This window comes from Anneissia japonica, unplaced genomic scaffold (assembly GCF_011630105.1).
Source record: "Anneissia japonica isolate Jap-2015-1 unplaced genomic scaffold, ASM1163010v1 scaffold288180_len126829_cov150, whole genome shotgun sequence".
Lineage (NCBI taxonomy): Eukaryota > Metazoa > Echinodermata > Crinoidea > Comatulida > Comatulidae > Anneissia > Anneissia japonica.
Genome location: NW_022695154.1, coordinates 1,242 through 14,401, shown reverse-complemented (window position 1 = coordinate 14,401; position 13,160 = coordinate 1,242). Strand labels below are relative to the sequence as shown.

General features: G+C 34.0%; 1 protein-coding gene and 1 long non-coding RNA gene across 2 annotated transcripts; both read right to left on the bottom strand.

Moving 5' to 3' along the window:
- Positions 1-284: 284 nt before the first annotated feature.
- On the bottom strand, positions 285-9,325 carry LOC117101382. Its single transcript, XM_033241359.1, has 6 exons — positions 9,257-9,325; positions 5,787-6,011; positions 4,663-4,769; positions 3,577-3,618; positions 2,612-2,707; positions 285-2,255 (listed from the first exon to the last, which is right to left on the bottom strand). Exons 2-6 carry the CDS (start codon positions 5,932-5,934, stop codon positions 2,139-2,141), a joined length of 510 nt encoding a protein of 169 aa, XP_033097250.1. The 5' UTR covers positions 5,935-6,011; positions 9,257-9,325; the 3' UTR covers positions 285-2,138.
- Positions 9,326-9,477: 152 nt separating this feature from the next.
- LOC117101380 lies at positions 9,478-11,978 on the bottom strand. Its single transcript, XR_004444275.1, has 4 exons — positions 11,840-11,978; positions 11,416-11,461; positions 10,607-10,652; positions 9,478-9,577 (listed from the first exon to the last, which is right to left on the bottom strand). It is a non-coding gene; the product is annotated as an uncharacterized LOC117101380 (long non-coding RNA).
- Between the last annotated feature and the right edge of the window lie 1,182 nt (positions 11,979-13,160).

Genomic DNA, 13,160 nt, shown 5'->3' with positions numbered 1-13,160 from the left:
TTCTCCTTCTTCCCTCCTTCTTTTTTTGCATTTCCGATCATACAAAGTTCTCCAGACATTATATATTTTTCGCCAAAAAGTGGGGGGGCCCGGGCCCCCCCGGCCCCCCCGGTTCCGCCGCCCATGTAACAAACAACTCTTTGTAACATCACTCTATCATTATAATTCTTATATACATGACTTCAGGATAGTATTATCTGACCGTTAGTATAGTAAACCGGTAGAGCATAAGCAACAATGCCTGATGACGACGTGTGATACGTCAAAACATGTCGTGTTGTTGATCACAGTGTAGGCCTACATTTTAAGCCTACCACACAGGCGGTGTATTCTTAACAAGATTCAAAATGCCTATCCGCTGAGAATTTTTAAACTTTATTAACAAAACATTCTCAGGGCTAATGAAGCTAAAATAAACCACTTATCTAAGCAAATGTTGCACGAAATGCTAAGTACAGTTTTTTTCACTTTAGCTGACACAACGAATTATTTCCCATAAAAGAAAAAGAAAAAACGCCGCAATATCTTTAACTTATAACTGGTTTGTATTTCCAAACTTTATAGATTAACGTATTCTTGAGGATATATGTACCATCTCCAATGCATTTTTTATGGTATGGAACATAAAGATAGCCTACATGAATTGGTATGCGACTGGTGTAACAATAGCCAGGAAGTTACTGCGGTCAATGATTAAAATAATAAAAATGCATAAACAGAACTCTACATTAGATATGTAGATAGTATAAAATTCATAAACCAGTGTAATAGGCCTATATAATTTGGTGTAGGCCTATAATATATAGACATTCTTTAGCTTGTGTTCTTACCATCATTGTTGTTATTAATAAAAATAAATATAATATTAATAATAATAATAATATGTTATGCTACTTATTCAATTTTTAAAAATATATTTTACTATTTTTATTACCGTTACTCGCGTGAATAAGCGCCCCCGTTTGAATAAGCGCCCCTCTTCAATAGGCGTCCTTCCTAACGTGAAAATTGTCTTAAGCGCCCTGTTTTAAATAAGAGCACCCTCAATTTTGAATAAGCGCCCCTCGATTCCTAATAAAAATTCAATCATACATACAGTACAGTACAGTACATTACCAACTTAATTTTCTGCATCAACTATTCGCATCTATCTTAGTATCGTTGTTCGGTTAGTCCAGCTATCCATTACTCGGTCTATCAGTCTCCATTATTAACATGATTTTCAGTTTTGATGTATCTTTAGAATCCCGTTCTTGTTTTATTGCTACATTTTTTGATTAAGAACTACGGTACTAGTATTTAATAGGCCTATCTAAAAATGAAAATACTGTATGGCCATTTTCAGTCAACAAAAATTGACTGAATTCATCACTCTCGTATCTAAGCAAAAAAGGCTGCAATGATCCTGCTAATCTGAATTGGCAGATCGCCAAAACGCTACCACCACCACCACCACCACTAATTTCATCTGCTTTTGTGTACCCCCAACATTTTGTCATGAGCCATGTCTCGACGATTACCTTTTCTTCACCAAAACCATTCACTTATCTTCGATTAAAACAAAAGTGCCCTTGAATTTTCCAATTTCTCATAAGCACTCCTTCAATTTTCATCTATATTCACAAGCGCCCTTTCAATTTCCACTCTGTTTTATAAGCGCCCCGTTTGAATAAACAACCCATTTGAATAAGCGCCCCCCAAAGAGCCAAAAATATGTTAAGCGCCCGGGCGCTTATTCGCGCGAGTACGGTATTCTGCTGGCTGGGTTGGACGACTTATTATAGATAAATTCCATTATCGCCGATTTTTATGCTTCAACTTTAGACTGGCTATATCCTGTAATTAAAATCTATAAAATTACTAGTATATTGTACCCATCGAGAAGAAAACTTAAAATACAACTGTCAAGTATATTCAGTAATACATGTACACTTTTTGTCAATTTATTCTGTTTTGCTTTTGCTAGTATTAATATTTCTTAAAATTAACGAGCTCCACAGCTGACTTATTTCAATCATATATTTTGTATTAAGCCAAACATCATGGAGGTACATTGCCAAAGCAAACATCGTTACAGTTTGTAGAGATTGAAGTCATACTCCTGTATCAAAACAAACAAGCTCTTTTCGACAAAGGGTTCACTTTTTGTACTTTCCCACCCTGGCATTAACGTAATCTGTTTCTGCATTTGCTTCCTGTAGATCTTGATAAGTATGGCTCTCATCGCCAGTATCTACTATGTATGACGTGTAAGTCTGTCAAGGCAAAACAAATATTTCAATTGAAATATTATCTATCGACTATTGTCTTTCGGAATGGTAAATTTAGATGTATTAATGGAAGTAATGAATATACATAAGGCCTTTTATGATTTAGTTTGTTTAATTCATTGGAATAGGCAATGAAATATGAAAATATTCTAACAAAGAAAGTCAGAAAAAATATTTAATGAGCTCCACTGCTGACTTATTTCAATCATATATTTTGTATAACCAAACATCATGGAGGTACGTTGCCATAGCAAAAATCGTTACAGTTTGTAGAGATTGAAGTAATACTCCATTAAAACAAACTCTTTTCGACAAAGGGTTAACTTTTTATACATTCCCACCTTGGCATTAACGTAATTTGTTTCTGCATTTGCGTCCTGCAGATCTTGATAAGTATGGTTCTCATCGCCAGTATCTACTATGTATGACGTGTAAGTCTGTCAAGATAAATCAAATATTTCAATTAAAATATTATCTATCGACTATTGTCTTTCGGAATATTAAACTTAAATGTATTAATAGAAGTAATGAATATACATAAGGCCTTTTATAATTTAGTTTGTTTAATTCATTGGAATAGGCAATATAATATGAAAATATTCTAACAAAGAAAGTCAGAAAAAATATATAAGAAACAATCATAATATAATAAACAGTCAGTATCATACACACTACCAAGTACATAACAATAATCTACGTACTGAAAAAATATTGGCCTGTCGTCGATCCGCTCGAGTGGGCTTGGCCTAGCCAAACGAGGCCTAGCATATCCTTTACCTCTCCTTCGTAGAGGCGAGGCTAATTATAATTATACCACTAAACAAAACGTTTTTTAATTCTTAGCACTGCATGCCTTAAGTAACACACTATTTAAACATCATAAATGCTATTTTTTTAATGTGGGAGGGGAGAATCTGAGGATGTGGGCAGAAGTCGAGAATGGCCATGGATAAGTCAACTTACTTATTTTAAAATGATACATGTAATTAGTTAATTTGTTTGTTAACTGGTTGTTCGATCAATTTATTGATTTTGTAGCTAAGATATATTATTAAGTTGGATCCGGAACTACAAACACAGGCTCTGCCTCCTTGGTTTCCAGGCACTTATATAATATTATAAATTATGTTTATAACTATGTTTATAAGTGAATAAAATACTTGAATACATGTATCCTGTGTATGATTTCCAATATATAGCGCCTGTTAAACAGCATGATGAACATATACGTGCTATGCTGAGGTCCGCTTAGGTAAATTGTACAAGTTAAAGTATAATAATGTGTAAGTATGAAATACAAACTCACATCTTGCTTTCTGGTGTCGGTACTTCGCATGGCTTCAGATTTCTAATAATTCATTATATTATAATAAAAAATATAATATAATTGTAATAAAATAAGATGTAGGCAAAGAAAACAAAGGCAGGTTATCTTAGTACAGGGAAGATAAAAATGAAAATGGGGTTGAGATGATGAAGATGGAGGTAAAGATGAAAATGGAGAAAAAGTTCATAAGAGATAAGATGGTAATGAGATTGAAGATAGAAATGGAGATATGATGGAGATTAAAACTGGAGATGGGATAAAGATGAGATGAAGACTTAACAGGAGAATAAGATGGAGAAGATAAGTATAAAACTTGAGATTAGATTGAGATAGGGATGCTATGGAAATGAAAATGAAGATAAAGATAAAAATGAAAGTGAGATGAATATGAAAATGAGATGAATATAAAGATGAAGGTGGAGATGATATTAGACAAATTCACTTTATATTTCAATAATACAAGCATGTATGAAATTTGGTCCTCCACTGGTGATAACTAAAGATGATCTTTAATTATCACCAGTGGAGGTGTATCTTCATACTAGGGAGATTTCGCAACCTTACGAAAACGATAACGAATACGAATACGTCATTGTCGTTATCGTCATTCGTGCCTAAATCATTCTTAACAATATGCTGTATGAGCTGAATATGATCCTTGATTCATGCAAAAGGCGTGAATCGCCTACTTTGTGACAAATATGCTAATGTAGGGGAAGGGTTCTCTAAAAATTGATGACGTAACCGCATTCTTTATCGTTTTCTTAAGCTTGCGAAAACTTTCTAATTATCATGTCATTTAATATTATTCATTGCGTATCACGCAACGCCTTGTTCTTTGTATACGACTTGGCTCAGTTGGTAGATTATCCGAACTGTAAGCGGAAGGTCTAAGATACGAATCCTGATGGTGACATACGTTTTTTCTCAAATATTTACTATCATCGTTAAATAGAAATAACATAGGCCTATATAACGATTACATAACTTCATTTAACTGTTACAAGCTATTATCATTAACCGATATTAATAGAAAATAAACAAGATGGTTATTATTTCACAAACCTGTTTAATCCTATTGTAGCCGATCGAACCAGCAACTAGCCCAAAGCAACCAACAAAGACGCCAACAAAAATCATTCCAATGGTCAGGGTAATGTAACTAGATGGAACTAAATGAAATACAAACGTAGATCACAAATTTATATAATTATAATAGCAATTTCGGAACATATGTTCAATCTGGAGTATATGTTTTTTAGTATAGGCCTACCTACTTATCAAAAATGTGTTTAAGTCGAAGGCTCCATTACGAAGGTAATGAAGGAAATCATAGAAATATTAAATAAACCTACACCTTTAATTTTGAACATTGAATACGAAAAAAAAATTATAAATCAATAATTCAATATTTTAAACTTGTTGTAGTTACTTCTGGTAACAAAAAAAAAGATTGGTATTATAAATACAATTGATATAATCAAAGTAAATCTTATTGTAGAACTACATTAGTATTGTACATGTAAAGTTCGTCTGCCATCGATGATTAACTATCCATTGGAACGTGTAAGAAATAACGACGTAGCTCATTTTCCTTTACGTATAAATACCAAAAACACAAAATCAAAAACCTTTTCTATCCGAAGAAAACATACCTGTGTCTTCAGTGGTTCTGTTTCGTTAACCTCTCCATTCTCATAGCATGTAATATTTGGTTTTAAAAAACTCTTCATTAGTTTTTACCTACACATTACCTACTTATCAAAAATGTGTTTAATTCGAAGGCTCCATTATGGAGGAAATGAAGGAAACCATAGAAATATTAAATAAACTTACACCTTTAATTTTGAACATTGAATACGGAAAAAATTTATAAATCAATAATTCAATAGTTTAAACTTATTGTAGTTACTTCTGGTAACATAAATCAAGATAGGCATGATAAATACAATTTTTCTTCTCGCTTTGCTCCTTTTAGGGACGTTGAGGAGTATACATACAGATCCAGATATAATCAAAGTAAATCTTATTGTAGAACTACATTAGTATTGTACATGTAAAGTTCGTCTGCCATCGATGATTAACTATCCATTGGAACGTGTAAGAAATAACGACGTAGCTCATTTTTCTTTACGTATAAATACCAAAAACACAAAACCAGAAACCTTTTCTAGCCGAAGAAAACATACCTGTGTTACATGGCTTCAGTGTTTCTGTTGCGTTAACCTCTCCATTCTCTGCATAGCATGTAATGTTTGTTTTACAAAACTCTTCATTAATTTTCACAGAAGCCGTAAGTGTCCCATGCTTAATCACTTTCCCATCATTGTATATCATAACAGAGGACGGCTTGGGATGACCCTTTGCAGTGCATGTTGCAGTGCCAGCTTTTGATTCAAATGTAATGGTAAGATCTATTTCAATTGAGAAAGAAGTTAGCCTTATGATAACATTGTCTAGTTCTAAACAAAATAAAATAATACATGTAACAAATATTCATTAAACAATCAAATATATACTGCTGGTATACAATGCAAGTATATCATTCTATGTTAACTGAATAATTCTCAGTTTATTTTTTATGGCTCTAATTGTAGTTTAATAATTTTTATGCATAGTAGAGTGTATTTGCAAAATATATTGTTTGTATAACTTATACCTTCAAATGAAATTGCAATGTTTTCTAAAAATAACCCAGCATGTAAAATTTTGTTCTTTTATGCTTTGTGAACTATTTCTGCAATAATACTAATTGTATTATCCTATAGTATTATTCAGATAAAAGAAGTGAATTTGCCTATTCGTGTTTCAGCTTTTGGGTGTATTTTGATACTCAGACTAATAAAGCTATGATCCATAGGGTGCCAAGAAGAGGATGGACCAGCAGTCAGTAGTACGGTGGAGTATGTTTACTCGGAACGTGTCTCGCGTCTATTTAAATTTGTTTGACAAAAAAAGTTATCCATTGCATTGCATATAAGCGGCCAACGTTTCCGTCGTAGCGGACGATTTAGACCACCGGCCTTTCTCACAAATTGCTATTCTCTCCTTCCTACCTCAGAATATCAGACAATTCAAATTTTAAAGGTGCATTTCTTTTAGTTTTTTATCTTGTATTATCTGTATTAAAACGTCTTGTATATTTTTGTATTGTAACATTAATGAATGTTAGCATGTACATTGCGGGCAATGAATTTCCTTTATGAGGATGAATAAATGTTTTTGAATCTTGATATGTCTTTACATGGTCTACTAACACCCCCCCCCACCCCACCTCCTTTAGGAGTTATGGGGCTTCTAACATTAGTCAGTAACAACTCATTGCTGTTACGTCACAACTCGAGAAATTACGCTTGTTTAATGTAGTCTTTCGAGAGCTATCTTCACTCCAAGGGAATTGAGGTTACCAAAACGTTTTTATAAGCCCATCTAAGTAATCATGTCATATTGTAAAATGGCGAAAACTACAGTGGGTGGTCACTCCATGATTCCTCAAGCCTAGCCTTAAATACATTCACATTAGTAGCAGATACTACATGATCCGGAAGACGATCCCATAAAATTCGTATTATTTGATGTTCTCCTTCTTGGAGGTATTTTTGTATAAATTGAAATCAATTAAAAAGCACCATTCGAAATGAGTAAAATTTGCACGCAGATTAATACTAGGGCGATGAAATTTATGTTTCACCCTATATCAATGAGTACACATCACTAGAAATCGATACCAAACCAATTAGTCTTTCATAAACCTTGATCATATCTGCCTTATGTCTTCTGTATTTAAATAGATTTGACAAGTCTAAAGCTATCAAACTGAAAAATTACATAATTAGAAAACTCAATGACAGACATTAAAAATACAATACAGTCTATCATGTATACTACAGGACAAGGTGACTGATTATTCTTCATAGACACTGCTTTTCGAGGCAGTGAGAACAGGTTCATCTAGGTTTGAAAGAATCATAGAGGAATTGAACTGCATGCTGACAAAGACAAACACGTAACAGTGAAGATCCCATGCAAAATACCAAAAAAAAAATCAAAATCTTTTTTCGAATTTTCTTGCCCATTTTGAAGCAACATGAAAATTATCAACTTGATTCATAGACATTAGTGTATTTAAAATATGTTTACCAATAATTTTACAGCAAAAAAAAATTTAATTATAGAAACAATTCCAGTCACGTGGGAGCCTTCCCCCCTCCCCACCTCTTTGTAAAGTGTTAGAATTTTAAAGCTTGTTCTTGTTAGCCAATAAGTCTACAAATTCTTTCCTGGAATCACTCAAAATGAATACTTCTCTAAAATATGTAAATATGCATCAGCACATTGGTGTTGATTTAAATGCTGTACAATTTCTAATTGACTACTTCTACTATAGGTTTGGACCCGTGCTCTAATAGAAACCCACCATAAACCCACTATAAAATTCACTCGCTAATCTGATAGTAACCCAGTAAAATATTTATTAGATTTATAAATTTGTCACTGTACACGATAATGTAAAAAATATATTTCCGAGTTTATAACGGCTACTGCTCAAGGAGTAGATTTAGCAAACTTACTTAACAAAAAAAAATTAAATTCGTCTTAAATCCATAAATCCCCGGTCATGTCTTTTAAAATACAGAAAGGTGATATTGTATGGTTCAGTTTGAATGTTGTCCTTTTGCAAGCATTTATAAAGTTTTGTTTAATACTACTAAATTAGTAGTAATAATAATAATAATAATAATAATAATAATAATAATAATAATAATAATAATAATAATAATAATAATAATAATAATAATAATAATAATAATAATGAAGAAGAAAATGATGATGGTGATGACGAAGATGGTGATTATGATGATAGATGATAATATCAATAATATTAAAAGTTGGGCTGGAAAGTTGTGATTTGTCGATCATTATTATAGTAGCTGAAGCTTAGTATATTTGGGCCCAAGTTGTCCTGGATATTAAGTAGATATCTATGGTTGCCGAAAATCCCTGATAAAAGATCATGAGAAATTTGTTGGCGCTTCATTTTGACTATAATATCGTGATGTGACAATGATAATAAATTTTACTATTTAAAAGTGTCATTTCCGGACGTTTAATTAAGCCGTTTGTGCATTTATGGCCCATGTACACGTTAAAGAACGCAGTACACTCTTCGGAAAAGATTAGGGGGATTCTTTGGTGAGAGCTTTGATGGTGTAGCTGTCTCTTATACACATCTAGATGTGTATAAGAGAGCGCTCTCTCTCTCTCTCTCTCCCCCTCCCTCTCCCTCTCTCTCCCTCTCTCTCTTGTGGTGGAACACACTTATTTTCACGAGAAAATACATCTTTCAATTTCAATTGCTTAAATTTTATACTAGAAAAACCATTATTCTGTGAAATATAATCCTTTTATTGCGCTTCGTGCGGGCCAAACCAGGTTTAATTGGCGTCCTTTCTTTTTTTGGAATTACATGTCTTAAAATAAGCTCGCTCGTTTTAATAACACTGTCCATGAATAACAAAATTACATTCCAATCACAAGTATTCATTTACAAGTTACTTTACTGGATGATGTTAACAATGTTAAAATTTGTGAAGCAATTTTCTACAATAATGTAATAAATGCAGAATGAACATTTTGAAATATGGCTTGTCATACTTACAATATACTTTAAGGATGGAAGGATTTGAAAGTATATTTCCTCCTTTTTGAGTCAGTATCTCACATAAGAATCTTCTATTAGTATCATTCCTTAAAGGCTTCGCAATAATCAGCGCAGCATTTCCAGGAGTTTTTCTTAAGCTGTAACGTCCATTGACAGTCTTAATACTATTTACAAGTTTACAACTTGATTCGTTTACTTCAATCCATATGATAGCAAGAGGTGTATTAGTAACTTGTGAATAGTCACATGCTATCGCCACTGCATCATCACCTTCTTTGGCCACCTGACCAGATGGTATCACTAATTGGCTACGTGTCACTAAAAACATACATTCTGTTATAGTTTTTGTTGTAAATGATTATACATAAATTTAAGTTGCTAGTCAGAATCATCATCATCTTCTTCTTCTTCTTCTTCTTCTTCTTCTTCTTCATCATCATCATCATTATCATCATCATCATCATCATCATCATCATCATCATCATCATCATCATCATCATCATCATTCTTAGCCTGTAACGTCCCACTGCTGGGCGAAGGCTTCTCACAAATCATGCCATCTGTTTTTTATATCTTTCGTGTCCGTGCCTTCTCCACCAGCTCATTTCTCCATATTCTTCTTCGTCTGCCCCCTCTTTCTATTTCCACATAGAGGTTGCCATTGTGTGGTTATTTGATTCCTTCTATCATCTGTCATTAGCTTTAATTATTGATTCTAAGTTACATATCTGTTATTTACATCTGTTGTATATTTTGCAAGATACTAAAATTGCAGGGGCGGATCCACCAGGGGGAGAAGTTGGCTTTCCAAAATGGTATATCATGTTTAAATATCATGTTTAAAGAGGCGTTTGCCATAGAAAAAACATAAACCTATTGCTTAACAATCGAGTGCGAAACAAAAAAGCAAATGTTATAGAATGGCGTCGATAAAATTCATAAAATGTATTTTCTTCAAATTGCTTTCATTGTTAAACTGCCTTTCAGTAATATTTTTAAATGTAAATAAAGTACATCGAAAAATAGTAAAATCTTGTATTTTTTATAGGGAAATGCTGACAAAACAAAATGTATTTGCTTCCTTTTATTAAACTGTCTAAATTCGTTTGGATAAGTTCTAAATGCAAAGCTTCCTGGAACCCCAAACGGGGGCCTTGGCGGCTCCGGTCTCCCGGCCAAATAGAGGGGAACCCCTCCCCAATTCCCCGAACCTCGTTGGTGCGCTTCAAGCCTCCACCCCCGGCAGATCTATCCTGGATTGAAACAACAAAACAAGATATAATATAGAAAAATCGTACGTAAATAATAATTAACACTTTAACACTATACTAAACTGGCGCAACATACCAATAGATATACCAAGCAACAGTAACATCAAATACACTAGAATGAACTGAAACAGATACCAAACATAAAAAATTGTTATATAGATATTTACACTCAAATCATAAAATGAATTCCTAATTACAACTTTCACAAAAATTGTACGAATTAGAGCAATTTTTATCCCACCTAGTCCTATTTTCATTGGATGGCAGCAACCTTTTCCGCTCTCTGAGGAGAATTCCTAGTATTGCATGCAGTGGTGGCACTACCAGGGACAGGGGTATTTGGTGGGACAGGCCTGGACCACCGTCGCCCGACGCACGCCTATGTCGTCGCATCAAAAATTAAAAAAATAATAATAATTTGCCTATCCAAGTAATGTTATTTTTTGACTGCCGGTGCCTAATATTGTGGTCTAAAAGCACATTTTGGACCAAGCCATAAAAACTCTCCCCGTGAACAATACAAGGTAGTTTTTATTTCAAGTCGTCGACCGGGGCTTCGTCGGCTCCTGGCTCCTGTCGGTATTTTTTTGGCGTCGCGAAGAGAACTTAAGCGGGCGTTCTCGGGCGTCGCTCAAAATTTCTCGGAAGTGATCCAGGGGTCGTAGCCCCTGAAGCTATGATAATTTGGGTGTTTCAAAAGGCTTATTTAAACGAATACAAAAGTCTACAAATATGTAAAATGTATTTTTTTAAATTCTTCCTCACACGAAGAGTGTTTTTCTCCCCGACCTGGGGTAGGGGAGCTCTCCCAGACGGAGCCTAAGGTTCCTCCGCCCCCCACTGAACCACCCTTGATTATCGAAGGCTTTATTACTTTATACTTACACTATGCAGGTCTATTATTAACAATCTCATGGCATTCACTCTCGTCCTAAAAGCGAAAATGAAACATTTGTCATTTATTTTTCCTGAGCTGTTTGAAGGCTTCACTCAGATTTATCGACAAAGCATAGAATAAACGTAGGTTGATGATAGAGAAGAGAAGTGTGAGAGAGAAGATGAGTGTGAGCGAGAAGGTAAGAAAGAACTAAAAGAAGAAATAAAATAAAGCTGGTCTAATACACACAACACAAACTATCAATCCATCTTGCAGTGTTCATTAGGCAGGATATTTTTTGACCATGCGTGAATTCGCCGCCTTTACTGTACGTAACATTGTATGACTGTGGATATTGCAGATTGGACCACAACTGAACCAGAAGTTCATTGAGTGTATAAACAAAATCATTAGGAATAGTGCTCTACTCACCCTGTTGCGGTTGAAAATGTCGATCAACACACAACTGGTACTGGTACTGGGTATTTATATTGCGCCTTTCCCTTGCGGTTCTGAAACAACCTTTCGATATTTATTGTGTTGAAATTATTGTTGAAAAGTGCAACATCTAGTCCCGAGCGCATAGAGACCTCGTTTATCGGCATTATATAAATCCATCTATTATTATCATTATTATTATATAGTCACGTGAAGCTGTACATTACGAGATTAAATTAGTATGCGTTGGAATCGGTATCGATACAAATCATAAAAGTTTCGACTATTCTGTTACCTATGAAACTGGACCTGTCATGGCCCTATCACACCTTGACATTTAACCAGCGTTTTGAGAACACTGGCATACGCTGAACTATTGATGTGTGTGTGTGTTTTTGTTTTTGTTTTTTTGTTTTGTTTTTTTTTTTTGGTTTTTTTTTCAATTTTGGGCGTATACATAGCGTATTCATAAAGTTGGATGTATACGAAGTATTAGTTACTTGTACAGAACGTTTCGATAACTTATAGATGCCAAGGAATGCTTAACGAGCTGCACAGCTATGCCAAACGATAACCAGCTCACCGTTCCGCAACCTGTGGGTCGCTACAAAATGTTTGGGTCGCGGAAACATTTAGATGGGTCGCATAATCTCTTCCGATTGTGAAAACTCTACTTAACAAGGACAAACGAAATCAATTTGCAGTAAACGAAAGTGCAGTTTACTTTTGTAATGCATTTGTTATCATAGCTTTATTTGTTATTTTGTTATTTTAGTTTTTATATAACACCTATTCTATTAGGATACAAAGCGCTTTATATTATGTTAAATAATATAGGCCTCTATCAAAACAGTTGTATTTCAGGTATGACAACTTGAAAGTGTTGCTTTTATTCTTTTCAGTGTGTTTGGCTTTCAGCTGAAAAGTATAAGGAAAAAACATTTTTTCTCTTCAATTTAATGTGTCTATGTCTTCGCATAGGCTTAACCCATATTTCTGGCAGCAAATCTATTAATTTCTGTAGGCCTATAGTAAAATGTCTGTAAACAATTCATTTTTGAAAATATTATTGGAACATTTGATAACTTACGTGCTTTGTTAAATGAGTAGTTCAAAGTTGTACTTTCATTTTTATGAGTTTTAAATTGATTGTGTGGGTGATCTTTGGATTAGGCCTATCCTTTAATCGATTGCCAAACGAATCAAGTGAGTTCTTCTGATTCCACTCGCGCGTATAAAACGACAGACGTGATTTATTGACTTAATTCACTCAAACTTAAAATTTAATAATACCGTATTCAATCATTTCCCCATG

Excerpts from the sequence above, each read along its gene's own strand:
- LOC117101382 (XM_033241359.1), bottom strand. The coding sequence starts at position 5,934 with ATGATATACAATGATGGGAAAGTGATTAAGCATGGGACACTTACGGCT. Across the intron at positions 2,708-3,576 it reads CCGACACCAGAAAGCAAGAT|ACTTACACGTCATACATAGT; the intron begins GTGAGTTTGTAT and ends TTATCTTGACAG. Across the intron at positions 2,256-2,611 it reads CAAATTACGTTAATGCCAAG|ACTTACACGTCATACATAGT; the intron begins GTGGGAATGTAT and ends TTGCCTTGACAG.